This window comes from Tarenaya hassleriana, unplaced genomic scaffold (genome assembly GCF_000463585.1).
Source record: "Tarenaya hassleriana unplaced genomic scaffold, ASM46358v1 Cleome15, whole genome shotgun sequence".
NCBI classification, from domain to species: Eukaryota; Viridiplantae; Streptophyta; class Magnoliopsida; order Brassicales; family Cleomaceae; genus Tarenaya; species Tarenaya hassleriana.
Window position 1 is genome coordinate 1836265 of NW_010964923.1, and position 17546 is coordinate 1853810.

Here is a 17546-nt window from a genome sequence, read left to right on the forward strand (position 1 = left end):
AAGGGGAGGGGGGGGGGGGAGGGAATTGAATGCATGATCCAGAAAGGAAACACCAGAGTGGTAAGAGTTTGGATTGCAGATGAAAGAGAGGTGGTAAACAAACGACAATGCAATAAGTTTACAAGATCTTAAACTCATCACTTTCCACCACACCCATATCTCCGAATCCCCGAAGATGGAGACTTTGTCGGAGAATTAAGAAACCCACATGAAAAAAAAACACCAAAACACCCAAAAAACAGAAACCCACATCCATAATGTGCTTCAGAATTAACCCGAACAGAGAGAGGGAGAGACATTGGAAGCTTCAACGAAGACAGAGTGGTATAGAATCTCGCACCAAAAACAAGCTAAATGAAGAAAACCTAGATCTGGATCAGACAAAACACTAACTTGAAACAACATTAGCTTTGGGAAGAGCAAGAACAAAACATTTGTGCAGCCAATGCCATTCAGGAACCAGATAGAGAGAGAGAGAGAGAGAGAGAGAGAAGCTTACCTTGAGCGACTGGTAAATGAGACCAGAGATGGAGAAAGCAGAAGAAGGGAGAGGGTATTTAAAAGTAAAAAGACAGTCTGTTCATGCAATGTAATTAAGCAGTGCTGGTTTCTGTGCGATTAAGCAAATATTAATTTAAAATTTTCTTAAAATCTTTCATCTTTTTTAAATACCATCGTGCTTTGCCATTGAGATAAATTTTATTTAAAAGATATATTATTATTTTCAAAATACGAATATTAGATGGTCGTTTAATAATATTATTATTTTAATACTCTGAAAATTTTGTACTTTTATAGAAATCTTTAAAATTTGATGTATCATATGAGAAAAAGAATTTCTATATTTAGTTGGGAGTTTTAAACAATTTTATATATTTTAATGGAATTTAGTCGTGTGAATATTTTTAATGATAATTTAATCATCAATGCAACCTAATTTAAAAAATTAAAAGAGATTGCGTAGATTGAAATGCAACTTAAATTTAATCAGTAACTAAATAATAATACCAAAACATCACGACAATTTCATTCCTAAAATATTTTCTGTAAATAATGAATTATATACCTACTTTTACAATTGAAAAAGGCCAAAAAAAATTTATATACATATATATATATATATATATATATATATATTATATAGTTTTGAATTTTGTATGAAACTTTGAAGCGAGGAGGACCACCATGTATAGTGAGGTGAAATTTCATAATCACCTTTCAAGGATAGTTGTCTTCTTCCCCAATATTGGACTCACCAGCCTTATTATCCACAAAACAAAATTTTATGTACAAACCAAATTTAAAAACTTCCAACGTATGGAAAATTTCCAATATTAGGATTTAAAATTTGATGGCTTGCATCTAACTCTAAATCAATTTTTTTTTTGCATTTTTTTTGTAAATACCTTCTCTAAATCCTTGCTAGTGTATTAAAAAAAAACATTTGATAATAATTAGATATGAGTGTTAAATGGGAGAAATGATAAAAGAAAACTAATACATTGATTGTAATAAAGACTTTCCACATCAAATAAATAAATAAATAGATTAAAAAAAGCTATAAAATAGTACACAGAACTTGTTTAGAAGAAAAGAAAATATGAAACTTTGAAATTTATTTGGTAAGTGTCATTCGTTATTTTATAAATGGAAATCTCCAAAGTATTCCAACCACCAAATGACACCTCACAAAAAACATTCATCCGTCGGTGCACCGTTCTCTCATCATTAAACGGTCCATAATAATAATAATAATAATAATTATAATATCCCTAAACCAAAAATATACCGCAGATGACGTGAAATATCACTTCGATAGTAGTATTAACTTTAATTTTCCGTTTTTTTGTCGGCATATATTTTTCTTAACGTGTGGTAAAGTAGGGGGTGTCCGATGACATCATCATTGCCACGTAGGATCCGGAGCCAGCTGTACCAGAAAGCTAAAACACCGTTGGATTAATGATAATTTAAAATTATTGGCGTGGTTAGAGAGAGGAAAACGAAAAGCCAAACCACGCCTTCAATGATTAATAAATCCAGCTAAATCATAGTTAACCAAACGACATCGTATTTATCGTTGTCATGGACTTTGTGCGACCGACAAATTAGGCACGACGATTAATCCAAAAATTCTTAATTTAATTAAAAAATCTTAATGGTTTAATTAATTAATTAATTGATCTAATCATGAAGGAAAAACTACGCACCTACCCTATCTTTTGATTTTTTTTTATTATATCGCGATTTTCAAAATTTGAACTTCGTATTTGACGATTCTAAATACTGATTTTTATTTTTATAATTCAGTTAATATAAAAAGTTGAGGCCCATCAAATTTTATCTGAAATAAGAAAAAAAATTGGGTTTTAAATTCAGCTAATATAAATCAGTATTTAATAAAAACTAAAAAGTGTGTTTTATTTTCTGACAGTTTGGGCTGCGGAATTACCAGTCATATGGGCTGAAAAAGTAGTTATAATAGGCCCATTTATAACGGTAAATAGCCCATTAACTGTCCCTTACACGAATATTAATATGTTACTTTGATTTATTTATTTATTTATTTATTGTTGATTATGGTTGAAACTTGAAAAATGTGAAAATGGGTGCAATGATGTCACGGGGTTAGTATCGATGCGGAAAAGGGAAGTTTCGAACAAAATGAGTTGCACTTAGGAAACTCCGAGAGACTATACTAAACCTTTGGGTTTTTTTAAAGAACGAAGTGAGAATGAGAAAGAGATCAGTGAAGCATGCGGCGACGAGTTTATTGATAAGGAAAAAAAGGTACAAGGGTCGACGGTGGTTCGGTACAAAGAGGACAACATGACGACGGTTTGAAAGTTGAGGCGTGCATGTGACCGGAAAAGAGAATGAACCGGCGATGTAAGAACCGAAGTTCAGAACTTAGAGAGAGAATTGGGGGAAACGAGATTGCTTCTCTCAACAAATGATTAACCTATTTATACAAGATGTTTAACAATCACTTGGTGGAGAGTTCACAAATTTCGGCATCTGATTAGCTCAACATGTCCCTACTTTTCGGGAGTAAAAACGAGAAAAGTGGTCGACTCCTTCCATTATCTCCCTTAGTGCCACGATTTAAGGAATGAGTTGGAGAATATTCTTCCTCACTCATTCCGCCGTGCCTAAATCCGGAAGAGAATGTTGGGATGTCTCTTAGGCCAAATACAATGAATCTAGACAAACTAAATGGGCTTTGGACCGAGTCTAAACCATGGAGAATGGTTAGACACGTCCAAGAACTCGTCTTGGACTATGTCCGGGCCACGGTAAGTCTCGGAATTTAGCAAATTTTCGGTCTTGGTTCATCCATATCCGCGATCTGGAACCTTTCTGGATCATGTGACGAATGTTTGGGAGTCCGTCCTTGGTCCGTGTCCCACCTGAAAATGAGATAGAATATTCCGTCCGTAACTTTCACCTACAAAACCAGATGAATGGAAAAAAACAGAAGGAACAAAAAAGAGAAAAATTATCCTATTTTTCCCTTACAGTATCTAATGAGTAAACTGCCATAAGTTAAGCTTATGGATTATGTGAGTTTCAACTAAAATTATAATTAATATTTGATAGAATATCATTAAATATAATTATTATTATTTTTATTGATTATAAATAAATTTTGATACAAAATAAATGTTTAATAAACATCTAATAATTAAAAATATACCTCTATGTATTTTTTTTTGAATAAATACTCGTGCAATTAATATATCCCTCATTTAATTGAATTTTGACTGAATTTGTTGAACAAAAATACGCAGAAAAAAGAAAAAAATACTAAAAATTCGTGAGACCACGAGGGAGACGGGACGGCTGAGGAAAATGTCATATTTGGTCGTCCACGTTTTTTTATTTTATTTCATTGTTTTTTTATAATCGATTATAATCTTTTATTTTTTGAGCCTTCAATTATTTGGAAATTAATATAATCTTATTGAACATTCTAATTAGAAAGTGGCGACGTGGGATGCATGAAGACATAAATTTTTTATTTGTTGATTTTTCGAAGAAATTATAATTCTTTTTTTTACGTGTTCAAGATGCATTAATGTTTGCTTGATATCCTCTCAAATGAATAATGTATAATCTGAATTTAATATAAAAATATCAGGTGCAATTTTTTTAAATGAAGTAAACTAGTATTTTTTTATAAAAAAATAACCCAAACTGAATCAAATAGAATCCGAACAAAATCTAAAAATAATGTAAATATATATATATATATATAACTTTTATAAAAATAAAATAACCAAATCTAGATATATATATATATATATAACTTTTATAAAAATAAAATAACCAAATCTAGATATTTTCTTTTGTAGAAAGTTGGATAAAATGGCAATGAAGATGGTCTTGGTTTATATTTATTTTGACATATGTATCATCTTAGACGCAGAAAATGTAGGAAATAATAAAATCTTCTTACATTTTTATTTTAAGAATTTCCATAAGAATATTACAGTTCTGATTTTTATTTTCACCCACAAAAAATGTTAATAAAATTCTGATTTTTATTCTAAAAAAACTATATACAATTTGTCTTTTACCATAACCCCAATAAAGAACGTTTGGTGAAATAAATAATACAAAAAGGAAGCAACCAAAATAATACAAAACAAAAGAGTGAAAATCACACGACAAGAGAAAAAAAAAAGTGAAAAATAATTAAAAAAAAAAACAGACAAAACCCTTCTCTTTCTCTCTCTCTCTCTCTCTCTCTCTCTCTCTCTCCGCCTCTTGTCTCTGTTCCATTTCATTCTTCGCCTGTCCTCTTCCCGAACTTCTTATTTCTCGTCCGTTTCTTGCTTTTCTGATCTAATCTGATGGGTATTCAGAAGAGTTTTGAGCCGAACGACAGACGAGAGCTCTAAAGTAACAACCTTTATACGACGATATGAACATGAATCATACTCAATCTCGTCTTCTATAAGGTCTGTGATCGTCTCTTTACCCTATATTTTCTCAATACCTTATCGGTTTCCGCCATTGTAGCCGTTCGAGGTGTCAATGTTGTCGTTATCGCAATTGTGGGTTCGAATCCTAATGGGAGTGGCTGCACCGTTTTTGTTGGGTTTTTCCTTTCGTGGGTCGGAGTAGTTTGTGAAAAAGATTTGAAGGTTTTGACTTGCCCGTACGATTTTCTGTCTAAATTTGAGGCTTATGGATCTAGCTTTTAGGTCTGATTGTTGTTAAGTGATCCGAGGTTCCTGTTCGATTAAAGCGCGGAAATCACTGTCCTGCAGGATTGGTTTTGATTTTGGGTTTAGCTGTTCTTGAATCCTCGGAGGAACAAAGGGCGGAGATGTCTAGCTACGTCGGTGTTCTTGTTTCTGATCCATGGCTGCAGAGTCAGTTTACACAAGTGGAGTTACGCACACTTAAATCAAAGGTTTGTTGATCGGTTCTTCCAGTTCTTGTTTGATTGAGGAGTATCACCTTCGGTCTCTGGTATATTGAATTGACGTTTGGAACACCTTTTGTTTGACGCATTTTAGTATATTTCGACAAGAACTCAATCGGGTCGCATCACTGTTGGAGATTTGCCGCCCGTTTTCGCAAAGTTGAACGCTTTCAGCGGGACATTTGATGAGGATGAGATCAAATCTATACTGGGGAAGTCTTATACTAATCCCGACGAAGAAATCGATTTTGAAGCTTTTCTTCAGGTGAACTTTTTTCGTGGCTTGCTGCTCCATTCGTTCAAGTTCGATCCATTGGATCTGTGATTTATCTTTCTATGTAGTGAGCAGTTTTATGGATGGTTTTTGATAGGCCTTTCTAAGTGTTCAAGCACGAGGGATCGAAAAATCGGGAGGTTCAAAAGGAGGTTCAGCTTTCCTCAAGGCAAGCACTACAACTGTTCACCATGCAATCAATGAATCCGAGAAGGCTTCTTACGTGGCCCATATCAATAGCTTCTTGAGAGATGACCCTTTCTTGAAGAACTATCTTCCTATCGATCCTGCCACCAATGCCTTGTTCGATCTTGCTAGAGACGGTGTTCTTCTGTGGTATGTAATCTTGTAATCTTGGATTTATATTCCCTTTTTCTTGTTTAAAGGCGATTCCTCATTTCTTCTTCCTGGTTGCAGTAAGCTTATAAACATAGCTGTTCCCGGGACAATCGATGAACGAGCCATCAATACAAAGAAGGTGCTTAACCCATGGGAGAGAAATGAGAACCATACTCTTTGTCTCAACTCGGCTAAGGCAATTGGCTGCACATTGGTCAATATTGGAACACAGGACTTGGCTGAAGGAAGAGTGAGTAATTCCAAGAAAAACTAGGTAGCTATCTATTTTAATCCCTCTGGCTGGTTTGATCTTCCAATGCTAATTGCTCCATTTTCCCTTGCTGTCTTTGTAGCCCCATCTCGTCCTCGGTTTGATATCTCAGGTTATAAAGGTATTCTCCTCAAAACAGTTGCCGTTTTTCTGGTTCTTGGCAAATTATATGACGACAAAACTCGATTCTACACTTTTGTTTAGGCATTGATTTGTGGTAACACTACTAAATCTGTGTAATTTTTTTTATTTCTTTGGGACAAATATCAGATACAACTGTTGGCTGATCTCAATCTGAAGAAAACTCCTCAACTTGTAGAATTGGTTGACGACAGCAAGGTGGGATATATTTGATGGTTTTTCCGCCTTTTTTTAGCAGTGAGACTGACATCTTCATGGCCAGGATGTGGAGGAGCTTATGGGGCTTGCTCCTGAGAAGGTTTTGCTAAAATGGATGAATTTCCATCTGAAGAAAGCCGGTTATGAGAAGCAGGTCACAAATTTCTCTTCTGATGTGAAAGTAAGTCGGACTTGCTGCTCTCTATTCTGACTAATCATTTGTTCAACTTTTCAAGCTTGGTCTTGCCGGTGAACTTTCATAACAAATTCAGATAATGCTGCTTTTTCTCTCTCTAATTCGGTATATGTTGACGATTTTTTGTGTGTTTAAAAACTGTAATATTGTGATGCTGAATCTCTTATAGGTCATATGATGAGTTTCCTGTTGTGTTTTTGCAGGATGGAGAGGCATATGCCTACCTGCTTAATGCTCTTGCACCTGAACACAGTACACAAGTGACATTAGAGACCAAGGATCCTGCAGAAAGAGCAAAGAGGGTTCTTGAGCAGGCGGAGAAGTTGGACTGTAAAAGATACATTTCTCATAAAGATATAGTGGACGGCTCACCAAACCTTAACCTTGCATTTGTTGCGCAAATATTTCAGCATAGGTAAGTAAACGATCCTGACTCGTTTGGCTTTAAGTAATTAAAACACGTGAAAGTAGTTCCAGTGGTCCAAGTAGATTGTTTCGGGTGATACAAATGACTTTGTTTTGTGCATGTGATTGTCTGTCAGATCGTTCTTTATGGATTACCCTAACGGGTTCATAAGGTGATGATGATAGTTTTGACTAAAGCCGTGATCTTTTTGCAGGAATGGGTTGTCAGTTGACAATTCGAAGGTGTCATTTGCTGAAATGATGACGGACGACACACAAACTTCGCGGGAAGAAAGATGCTTCCGTCTCTGGATTAACAGTCTCGGAATTGCATCTTATGTCAATAATGTTTTTGAGGATGTTAGGAATGGGTGAGCAATCCAGTCTATGATTTGCTTCTTGTTCTTACACTCACATGTTACTTTTTATTTGGCTCTACTCTAATTGATTCATTCCTCATGAGATTCAGATGGGTTCTTCTTGAAGTTCTCGACAAAGTTTCTCCTGGCTCGGTGAACTGGAAACATGCAAATAAACCTCCCATAAAAATGCCATTCAAAAAGGTCGAGAACTGCAATCAAGTTATTAAGATCGGGAAAGAATTGAGGTTCTCTCTTGTCAATGTAGCTGGTAATGACTTTGTGCAAGGAAATAAGAAACTCATACTTGGTGAGTAGCCGTAGCCCTCAAAAACTTGTTCATCAACACGTTTAATGTCGTTTTAACCGGTTTTGTCTCTTCCTCAAAGGCGGTCCGGTATCTTTTACAGCAGATTGTTCTTTTCTGTGGAAACTTGTGTATGGTCTTTATCTTCTTTTGCCAATGATTTTGCAGCGTTTTTGTGGCAACTCATGAGATTCACCATGCTCCAACTTCTGAAAAACTTGAGATCTCACTCTCAAGGCAAAGAAATTACAGATGCAGATATTCTAAACTGGGCAAATAGGAAAGTGAGTAAAGCGGGTCGAACTTCTCAAGCTGAGAGCTTCAAGGTATGAGTTCAATCAAAAAGCCCAGATCTTGATTTATGAATATTCACCTTTAAACACTTTTTACGGTCTTGTTTTTTACGTTTTCTGGTATTAGGACAAGAAACTGTCAAATGGGATCTTCTTTTTGGAGCTTCTTAGTTCAGTAGAGCCAAGAGTAGTGAACTGGAGTCTTGTCACTAAGGGAGAAACAGGTAATTTTCAGATCCACTCTGACTTCCTGTCCTTTTCCATTTGGATGTAACATTCCACACAGATGGGAAGTGTTCCGTCTCTTTTTTTGTTTGTTATACATCTATAAGCATTGAGCTTCTCTTTGCTGTAATTGTCTTAACAGAGGAGGAAAAGAAGTTGAATGCCACTTACATTGTCAGTGTTGCCCGGAAACTCGGGTGCTCCATATTCTTGTTGCCCGAAGATATCATAGAGGTAAAATCTATATAACCCGGGACAATTCTCTTTGTTTTTTTACGTTCGTGCATGAATAATTTTAACGGAGTGATCATGGTAATGCATAAACTGCTGATGATGTCAGGTGAACCAGAAGATGATGCTTATATTGGTGGCAACCATCATGTACTGGAGCCTCCAGCAAAAACCAGACACGGAGTCCGTTGTCTCAGAAGACGCCATTGAAGAGACATATACAAGCTCCGTGTCAGATGAAGTTTCCAGCATGTCTTTGGACAATGCTGCTTCAGATTTCCATCCTGTTCCTAAGACTCGGGAGGAGGAAGAAGAGTCTTTTCCCGCTGTCTCGGACCAAGAATCTCCCCAGAAAGCTCGGGAGGAAGAAGAAGAGTCCTCCTCTTCACCGAATGCCACCGACCAAGAATCTCCCCCAAAAGCTGAGGAGGACGAGTCCTCTCCCAATATCCCGAAAGAAGAATGTCCAGCCAAGGCTGGGGAGGCAGTTTGAACGTATATCGCCTCCTCTATACATTCCGGTTTAAGGCTTGAAAGGAAATGTTTCCGAGTTTTGGATGATAGGTAGCAAGAAAGGAGAAAGGGATTATACAGTTTTTTCATATACAAAGCTATACAAACTGTACTGCATATTTGTGGAAAGGCCACTCGTTTTGGAAAGTGGCCATCATCCTTGTTGTTGTACAATGGAAGAAGATGCGTCCTTTGTTTTCTTCGTCATAGATTATGGAAATGGCAAACCACAAGATTTGGAACAAATCTTCTTCAAGGAAGCTATAATTTGAAAGAATGTGTGCAAATCTTCAACGAAATCATTAACCAAAGGTCATAAAAATGATTAAGCAAAGATTTTATGATAATCGCATATCGGGGTTACCGTTTCGGGTTTCGGTATGACTCGGTTAGTTAGGTTTAAGAGAACTATTACTATCTGGTTTTTAAATAGAATTTGGATCGCTTGGATTTTATTGATAAAATTAATCGTTTCTTAAAGAAATTTTCGATTTTTTAAGTTATTTTTTTTATTTAGTTCTATTAAATTTAGACTCGATTTTTTCCGTTTTTAGAAAAATCAAATCATTAAATTTTTATATCGATCCAGTTCAATAACAGTTGTATATTATTCGATTCATATCGGTTCGGTTAACCGAATATTAACCAAATTGGTAAACTCCTAATTGCAAAGCATAGAAACCCGAGTGTATTATTGATCATTGGTTTAAGGATACTTGCTTAAGCCAAAGTTCTGAGGTTTTTCTTGTGTAACCCTACGAAAAATGTATTAAAAAGACTCGAAACTCTTCGATCTTCAATAGCCTCAAACTCGCCGGGGAAACGGCGACCAATGCAGCGGATTCCTTTCTATTCCTCGGACTCTGACCCGGGCTTTTCGTGTTCCGCCATTTCCATGAGCATCTCGAGACGTCTATCGAAAATCAAAGCGCTCTCGTCTCTCTCGTCGAGCTCTGCTCCCTCGGCTTCAAGCCACTTCTCCCTCAGATCATCGAGCAGATTCCCTTGGTCTGCGTTCATCATAGCTCCCGGCGCACTCGGGGCAGTTGTCCGGAGCGAAGAGTCCCCCGACGGTGGAGGCAACGTCAAAAGCATGGCCCTGAACTCACGTGTCTCAGCAAATGCCTCGAAATTACAAGCCATCAGGTCAAGGCAGTACTCTCTTATCTTCAATACACCGTACCTGCAAAAGAAAGATCCAGTAACAAGACCTGTTACAGAACAGAACCACCATGAAAGGAGGTTATGTCAGGACAAGACAAGAAACTTACATATCTGAAGATATCAGCCAATGGCAGAGTTCCGAAGGAGTGGCGGTTTCGAGGTGAGGCAACAAGGCATCAGCCACGGCTCGTTTAAGAGGAAACAACAAGTAGCGAGACGAAGCATCGAAAATTTCCTCCGCCTGTCGAATTAGCAAAACAGTTTTAGAAAGCTATGAACTTCACAAAATCTGATTCACATGTCGGAATTTACCTGATTTGGGTGGATCTCCTTCAAGCCATCAGTGTACCTAATATGATTATAGGGTTATTAGCTACAGAACCGAAAGACTTTTCCTGTATCGAGTTTTTTCAGTTTCTTTGAGAGGGTACTACTTACATGTACTCGATCATTTTCTCGAAAGCCTCTGCGCTCAGATCATGTTCTTCGAGAAATGGTAGGCAATGACCCGGTAAACCCTTTTTCCCCTCGTGGAAATCGTTCACACGGGATAGTCTCGCTCTAAAATACTCTGATCTTGATGCTAGAATGACTTGATGGCACCGGAAAATCCGTTTATCAACTTTAACGCAAACATCAGCAAGATCTTCCACAGAATCGCTGATTCTCAAAGCCCCAATATTATCTGGATGGGTTTCAAAATCAAAACTCGATTTCGCGAGCGAAACTTGAAGAATCCTATGCAAGGAAGCTGGAAGCCTGTCTTGATCGGGAAGGGACACACCCTGTAAGATGAACCGTTTCTGAGAGTTATCAAGATCTCTATGTGTCTTGTACTCGGCATATTTCTGGTGAATCAGTTCTTTCTCCAGGATCTTTTGTAATGATTCGCATTTACAAACTTTGCAGATCCTCACGAGATCTTCCATGTCGTCAACCGATATTTCCAGCCTATCAGAGTAGAAGAAGTGGATAAGGCTATAGAGAGCGGAATACGAGAGCTTCTCTTTCGAGAATCTGACTTCTTTCCGGTCTCTCCAATCAGTCTCGAACTTCTTCTTGAAAAACGGAGATCTCGCACTCAGAATAATTCTGTGGGCTTCGATGGGTCTGCCTTGAACGAAGAACACCACATCGGGTGGGAAGTGATTCGAACTGGCCATCTCACTGGGTGGACATACCGACACTGAGACAAGTACCAGTCAAACAAATGCCATATGGCAAGGACAGCAAGAACAGAACTCAACAAACTGGCGGAAGTACAAAACAGCAGATATACAAGCGGTGTCAGTGACCATGGCACTAAACAAAGATTGCCCATTACTAAGAAATGCTTCAAGAACTCAACTTTAGCCACAAATGTCGAATCAGTGACATACGTGTTCTTCTTCTATCAAGCAATTTCCCAGAAAGACAGGATAGAACTCCGTAAAATGTTGTTTCCTTTCCATGAAGTGCAGCGTTTCATGAAGGAAATGAATCCAATATGGCCTTTCTCAAGCAAAACCGAAACAGAGAATCTTTGAGTTCTAAACCCAATTCAGAGCAACTGAATATAAACAATCAAACCATTTCCCCAACAATGGAAACCAACAACAAGAACACCAAAAACCGAATCGAATCATACCTGAAATCTGGATATTGGCATCAGCGGCTTGATCCAGATAAGCCCGATTGTTCAGACACCCTAAAAACGTTTCTCTCAGACAGCCCTGCAACGGACCGAGCGGAGGCGGACGAGCCTCGAAAGCCTTGAGAAGCTTACGAATCCTAAGGTTAAGCGCCGCGTAGTGGCAGCGATCGCCATCGAAGGTGTGCTCGGAGCAAATCGCGCCGCTCTCGAGGAGCAGACGAGCGGCGGCGATATGACCGGCAAGGCAAGCGTAGTAGAGAGCGACGGAGTCCCACCGGTCACGAGCGTTGACGTTGACCCCGGTCTCGAGGAGGTACCGGAGGCGGTCGAGGTCGCCGGCGCGTGAGGCCTCGAAAACGTCGCCGTTGGGGACCTTCCGCAATGGCACGGAGGGTCCGAAGTCCTCGGGCTCGAGGTCGAGGTCTTCGATGCCTGGTTCTTCTTCTTCGGTCATCAATGGAGACGGATTCTCTGTCGGAGACATGATTTTTATCTTCCTCTCGTTCTTCGTCCTTATCTCGAAGATGGGTTTGTCTCTTTCGAGGAGATAAGTATAAACCCTAAAGGGTTCATAACGATTGTGCGATGAAATGAAGGCGAATTGCTGCCATTGATGCTACCATTTCCTCGGCGGTTTGAGCTTTGCCGCAGTACTGGAGGGAGACATTAACCATATCATGTTTTGTTCTAATTTGGGGTTAATTTTTTCCCCCTTTGTTTCTTTCAAGATGTAACATCATTATTTTTATTCATTCAAATATATTTTGACACGAACTTTATTCTAATTCAAATGTATTTTTATTAAAAGAAGATTAATTTTTAAAATATTTTTATTTGATTTTATAGACTGATTTAATATTCCATTTATAAAAATTTAGATTCATAAAAAAAATAACTATTTTTATTTTTATAAAATATGAAAAAATTACAGAAATAATTTGAATGAATTAAATGGTATTTTTGGTATTTTAATGCAGAAATTTCAATTGAAATAAATTATGTTGCTAGTTCATATTTTATTTGGATAAATTGGTACAAAATATCCAATCCAAATATATTTATACTACATCTATCATATATTATTTAGTATATATATATATATATATATATTATATATTCATGCACTTCTGTGGTCCCAAACTATAAATAAATTTTCCTTTACATTTAGTTATTTCTTTTCTATTTCTCACTAAACTTGAGATTAATATAATTAGTATTTGACAAATTCATGGATTTTGGTTTATTGATTATATATATAATAGTTTTTTAATGAATTAAATATATGTTAGATTATAGTGATCCAAATTAGAAATTCATGGCATTTGGAGTGTACTCCCAATATGAGAAAAAAATATGGTAGGTTAAATATGTTTTTAGAAGATCTAAAAATATTTTTCCCATTCCTAATTGTTTAAATCCTAAAATTATAAACAAATATATATATATATATATATAAACTCTTTAAAATTATGGTTATTTTTATCTTTTGAATATTTTATATAATTAATATTTAATAGAAAATGAAAAATCTATTAACAAATGAGATTTGTTTAGCTAAAATCTAAAATTTTGATTAGATATTTTTTGGGTTTTTAAAAAATAAAAATTGGGAAAACTTCATACAGCCAAGGCCTTAATGCGTTGAAGGGGGAAGACACCCAAGTGAAGAAAATAAAAACATTACACAAATTGATAACAAAATAGGAATGTTATAAATTAAATGCGAATTGGATAAAAGTAATTAGGGTTATAGATTAAACGGAAATTCAATACAATAATTTTGTTGTTTTGTGGAAAATTCGAAACTATCGTTTCAGTAAATTTTTGTTAATCAATTACGATATTTTCATAATTAAATATAGTTTATTTTGCAATAGTAAAAAAAGCAGTACATACATTGTTTTTTCAAAATATCATAATTTGATATATTTTTTGGTTCGAAATATATTATTGTTAAATTTTTCTTGAGATAGAAATTATTTTTTCATAATGATAAGATAATCTATGATCTATATTTAAAGATAAATATGTCGCAAGAATCAAAGTATATACCCTTTTAATATGTATATATACGTGTGTGTGTGTGTGTGTGTGTGTGTTAAAATGGACAAGTGTTGTTGACTATGAAACAAAGATCGGGAAACAAGAGTTAGAGCAATCCAACGGCTGAGATTTCGCCACGCTAAAGTTTCCCCAAAAGAATCCTAATGTAGAAAACACGCATGCTTGATGATGGTCGGTTAATAACCGATATATGTGGTAGTTACGCGTGTTGGAGGGTAATGATGTCATTTCACATCACCGAGATACTCCTCTTCTTTTTTTTTTTGAATAATCGTACAAAAAAAATCAAAAAATTCAATGCGGTGGTAATTAATCAGAGTATTAATTCCATCTTTCGGGTTTTTTTTCTTCTTCTATACATCAGAATCCTGGAAAATGCAAACCAGGAAGATGAAATGATGGTTCTACCAATGATCAGAGAGCTTGATCTTGTTGCTTGAACTAAGTTTCGAACAAGAGAAATTTCATCTCTGATTTGTCCGATTTGGTGCTTTTTTTTCGATCCGTTTAATTTATTCATACATTCAAATGCAGAGTTCGGATCAATCCAGTGAAAACGTCGAAGGTACACGTTCTTTTTTTTTGGGCTCGCATTTGGGTTTGTCTGGAAATTGCTTGAAGGATCTGAGAGCTGTGGTGTTTATTTCGTGTCTGAAATTTTTCGATGTGTCTCCATTTCCCTCTGAAATCAAACCCATGAGTTATTTCCTGGGTATGTTATGAGATGATCAATGCAACTCCACTGTTGATTCTTCGAGATGATAATTTTTAGCCGATAATGGAGTTTTTGCCGCTTATGGTTTTCTGTTTAGGTTTCCCTTGTGATCACTGTAATGTATTAGATTAGTTGATTCTGTAGAAGAACTTCCAGATGATCATATCACTAGCCAGAAGATTCTGATCCTGAATTTGTGATTATGAGAGTGTTTATTTCTTATTACTTTCGATCATCAGATGAAGAACTAGAAGATTCTGGTCCCGAATTTGTGATTACTGTAGTAATCATACTTTTGATCATCAGATGAATGACTCAGAAGATTCTGATTTCTGAATTTGTGATTATGATAGTGTAATCAGACGAAGAACTATAAGATTCTGACTCTGAATCTGTGATTACTGTGGTATTTATACTTTCGACCATCGGATGAATGATTCAGAAGATTCTGATTCCGAACTTGCGATTGTTGTAAATGTCTGAATTTACACATTGTAGATTCACTTGAGCGTCTTAATATTCATGAAGACGACGAAGAAACGCGAGATTTGGCTCAACAGAGGTGTTATCCAGACCATCCTGACGAGCCAGATTGCTTGTACTATCTGAGAACGGGTTCATGTGGATACGGAAGTAATTGTCGGTTTAACCATCCCGTTTCCGCAGCTCAGGTTTGTGTTTGATTACAGTGCTCGGGTTCTGCATCGCGTTTCCAATTGAATCCATGCTGAGTTTAATAGGTTTAGTTTCGTCTTGTCATAGAATTCTTGTGTTTTGATGGAGATGTTCTGTCTGCAGGGTGTGTTGAGTTCTCGGGATGAATTTCCCGAGAGAATTGGGCAACCAAACTGCGAGGTAAGATTTATACGAGGTTATTGATAATCCCATTAGGGATTTATCACGGGTTTTTTCTAAATTTATACGGTGTTTAGGAGATGGAATACAATAGAAATATACGGTATGTAGGAGCTGGAATACATCAGGGAGTAGTATTCAACCTCCCCTCAATTTTCTAATCCAACTCTCTGATGATTTATTCATAATGTAAGATTCACTTTTTATAGGGAAACTTACAAAACACTAAAAAATTTCGTAACGGGTTTTACAATGTCGGGGTAGTCGTTTTGATTAATTTCGTTACCTGGTACGCGGGTTTGATAAATCTTTTGTGTGTTCAAACATGAACATCCAGTATTTTCTGAAGACGGGTGCATGCAAATACGGAGCGAGTTGCAAATATCATCACCCGAAAGATAGAAATGGCGCTTTACCGATCTTTTTCAACATCCTTGGACTTCCGATGCGACAGGTGCATACATCGACAACCTCTTTCGCATAGGTTAAATGTTTCAGAAGAATTCGGCGAATCGGAATCGGTTGAATTTGGAACCAGAGAGTATAAACTCTTAAAACTTATCTGCCATTTTTTCAGGATCGGAAGTGTTGCTCTTACTACATGCGGACCGGAACATGTAAGTTTGGGAACACATGCAAGTTCCATCATCCTCAGCCGACATCTCATGTCCCTCTGAATGGAACTCCGTCTGTTTATGGCGGATTTTCAGCATGGTCAGTCCCGAGATTATCGTATATGAACGGTTTAAGTCTTCAAGGTCCATCGGGATATATCCCCTTCATGGTTTCTCCCTCTCACAGCATCTTATCCGCCCCGAGCTTTGACACTTTCACGGTAAGGAATGTATGTATGTATGTATGTACACGTTCGCACTTACGTATCTTTCGCTGATTCGAGTGAAAAACTTGCCTTACCTATCCAATGAAAGATTCTGATTAGAATCTTGAATCTAGTTCTGCTTTCTGGTTCACTTTCTCGTTCTTTCGCCAATGCATTTCAGAGTTCTTCTTCGACTGATATCATTGGATCGATAAACCGACACGATTCAGTTCATAATCTCCCCGAAAGACCTGACCAGCCCGAATGCCGATACTACATGAACTCCGGAACCTGCAGATATGGATCAGATTGCAGGTTTTATCACTCGAAAGAACGGATCACTCACATAGAATCATCATCAAGTGCAATGAACTCGGTTACGCTTCATTCCCGACCCGTAAGTCTTTCGCAAATTCTCGGTTCTGATTCCGCTTGTGTAGGTAAATCATCGAAAACTTTCTCTGAATCTGCAGGGACAATCTATATGTGCCAGCTACATGATCCATGGAGTATGTAAGTTCGGTTCGGGATGCAGATTCGATCATCCTCTTCCGCAGTACCCTTACGCCTCGATGTTCGATTCTTCCGCCTATTTAGCGTACCCAAGGCTCTCCCCGATAGCGAATCCGTTCGTCAAGACTCAAACGTTACCATCCAGAGATTCAGACAGAACAAAGAACATGGAACCAGGCAGGGAAGACGGTAGCTTGTTGTCCAAGAAACCTGTCGGCATGTCGGAAAAAAGCTTGTTCGGATAAAAACGAATGAGATCTCGCAGAAGAGAGGGTGTTTAATTGTACGTGTTGAATGCTTTAAACTACAGATATATAGTACATGGCAGAGTTTGGATTTTCTATGCATTTATTTGACGAAAAAATATCATTAACTTTTGAGAATATTGTGCAAAGATGGAGAAGTGTCGGTATTAAGAAATAAATAAAAAGAAATTAAAAAGAATCTTTTTTTTGTGAAATAAAAAAAAGGTAGAAAATGTAAAGTTTTTCACGCAATTTGGGATTTATTTCATATTTATTTAGAGATGTCAAAATGGGTCGGGTTATACGGGTCGACTCAACCCGACCCATTTATAAACCCAAATGGGTTAGCCC

The 17546-nt window shown here is 36.9% G+C and overlaps 4 protein-coding genes across 5 annotated transcripts in view; 2 read left to right on the forward strand and 2 right to left on the reverse strand.

Annotated features, from left to right (window-relative positions):
- Positions 1 to 575, reverse strand: part of LOC104808858 (fasciclin-like arabinogalactan protein 7) — a 2413-nt gene extending 1838 nt beyond the window's left edge. Inside the window, exon 1 of the mRNA XM_010534688.1 lies at positions 500 to 575. The gene's annotated coding sequence lies outside the window, so the exon portion shown is untranslated. The remainder of the gene's footprint in view (positions 1 to 499) is intronic.
- Positions 576 to 4728: 4153 nt separating this feature from the next.
- LOC104808859 (fimbrin-5-like) lies at positions 4729 to 9393 on the forward strand. Its single transcript, XM_010534689.2, has 15 exons — positions 4729 to 4964; positions 5277 to 5422; positions 5529 to 5699; positions 5806 to 6044; positions 6126 to 6297; positions 6401 to 6439; positions 6589 to 6657; positions 6722 to 6838; positions 7057 to 7268; positions 7474 to 7629; positions 7728 to 7927; positions 8093 to 8250; positions 8345 to 8441; positions 8585 to 8676; positions 8783 to 9393. The coding sequence occupies exons 2-15, from the start codon at positions 5336 to 5338 to the stop codon at positions 9164 to 9166; spliced, it is 2193 nt and encodes a 730-aa protein (XP_010532991.1). The 5' UTR covers positions 4729 to 4964; positions 5277 to 5335; the 3' UTR covers positions 9167 to 9393.
- A 463-nt stretch (positions 9394 to 9856) lies between these two features.
- On the reverse strand, positions 9857 to 12665 carry LOC104808860 (BTB/POZ domain-containing protein At2g04740). The gene is made up of 5 exons (XM_010534690.2): positions 11978 to 12665; positions 10789 to 11536; positions 10663 to 10699; positions 10458 to 10591; positions 9857 to 10369 (listed from the first exon to the last, which is right to left on the reverse strand). Exons 1-5 carry the CDS (start codon positions 12465 to 12467, stop codon positions 10036 to 10038), a joined length of 1743 nt encoding a protein of 580 aa, XP_010532992.1. The 5' UTR covers positions 12468 to 12665; the 3' UTR covers positions 9857 to 10035.
- Positions 12666 to 14349: 1684 nt separating this feature from the next.
- LOC104808861 (zinc finger CCCH domain-containing protein 63-like) lies at positions 14350 to 17291 on the forward strand. 2 transcript variants are annotated; one of them, XM_010534693.1, is made up of 7 exons: positions 14350 to 14612; positions 15291 to 15433; positions 15561 to 15617; positions 15955 to 16071; positions 16195 to 16452; positions 16619 to 16834; positions 16911 to 17291. In XM_010534693.1, the coding sequence occupies exons 1-7, from the start codon at positions 14576 to 14578 to the stop codon at positions 17193 to 17195; spliced, it is 1113 nt and encodes a 370-aa protein (XP_010532995.1). In that variant the 5' UTR covers positions 14350 to 14575; the 3' UTR covers positions 17196 to 17291. The 2 variants fall into 2 exon arrangements, with proteins under 2 accessions (XP_010532995.1, XP_010532994.1); XM_010534692.2 differs by having other exon boundaries at positions 14352 to 14612; positions 15261 to 15433.
- Positions 17292 to 17546: the final 255 nt, after the last annotated feature.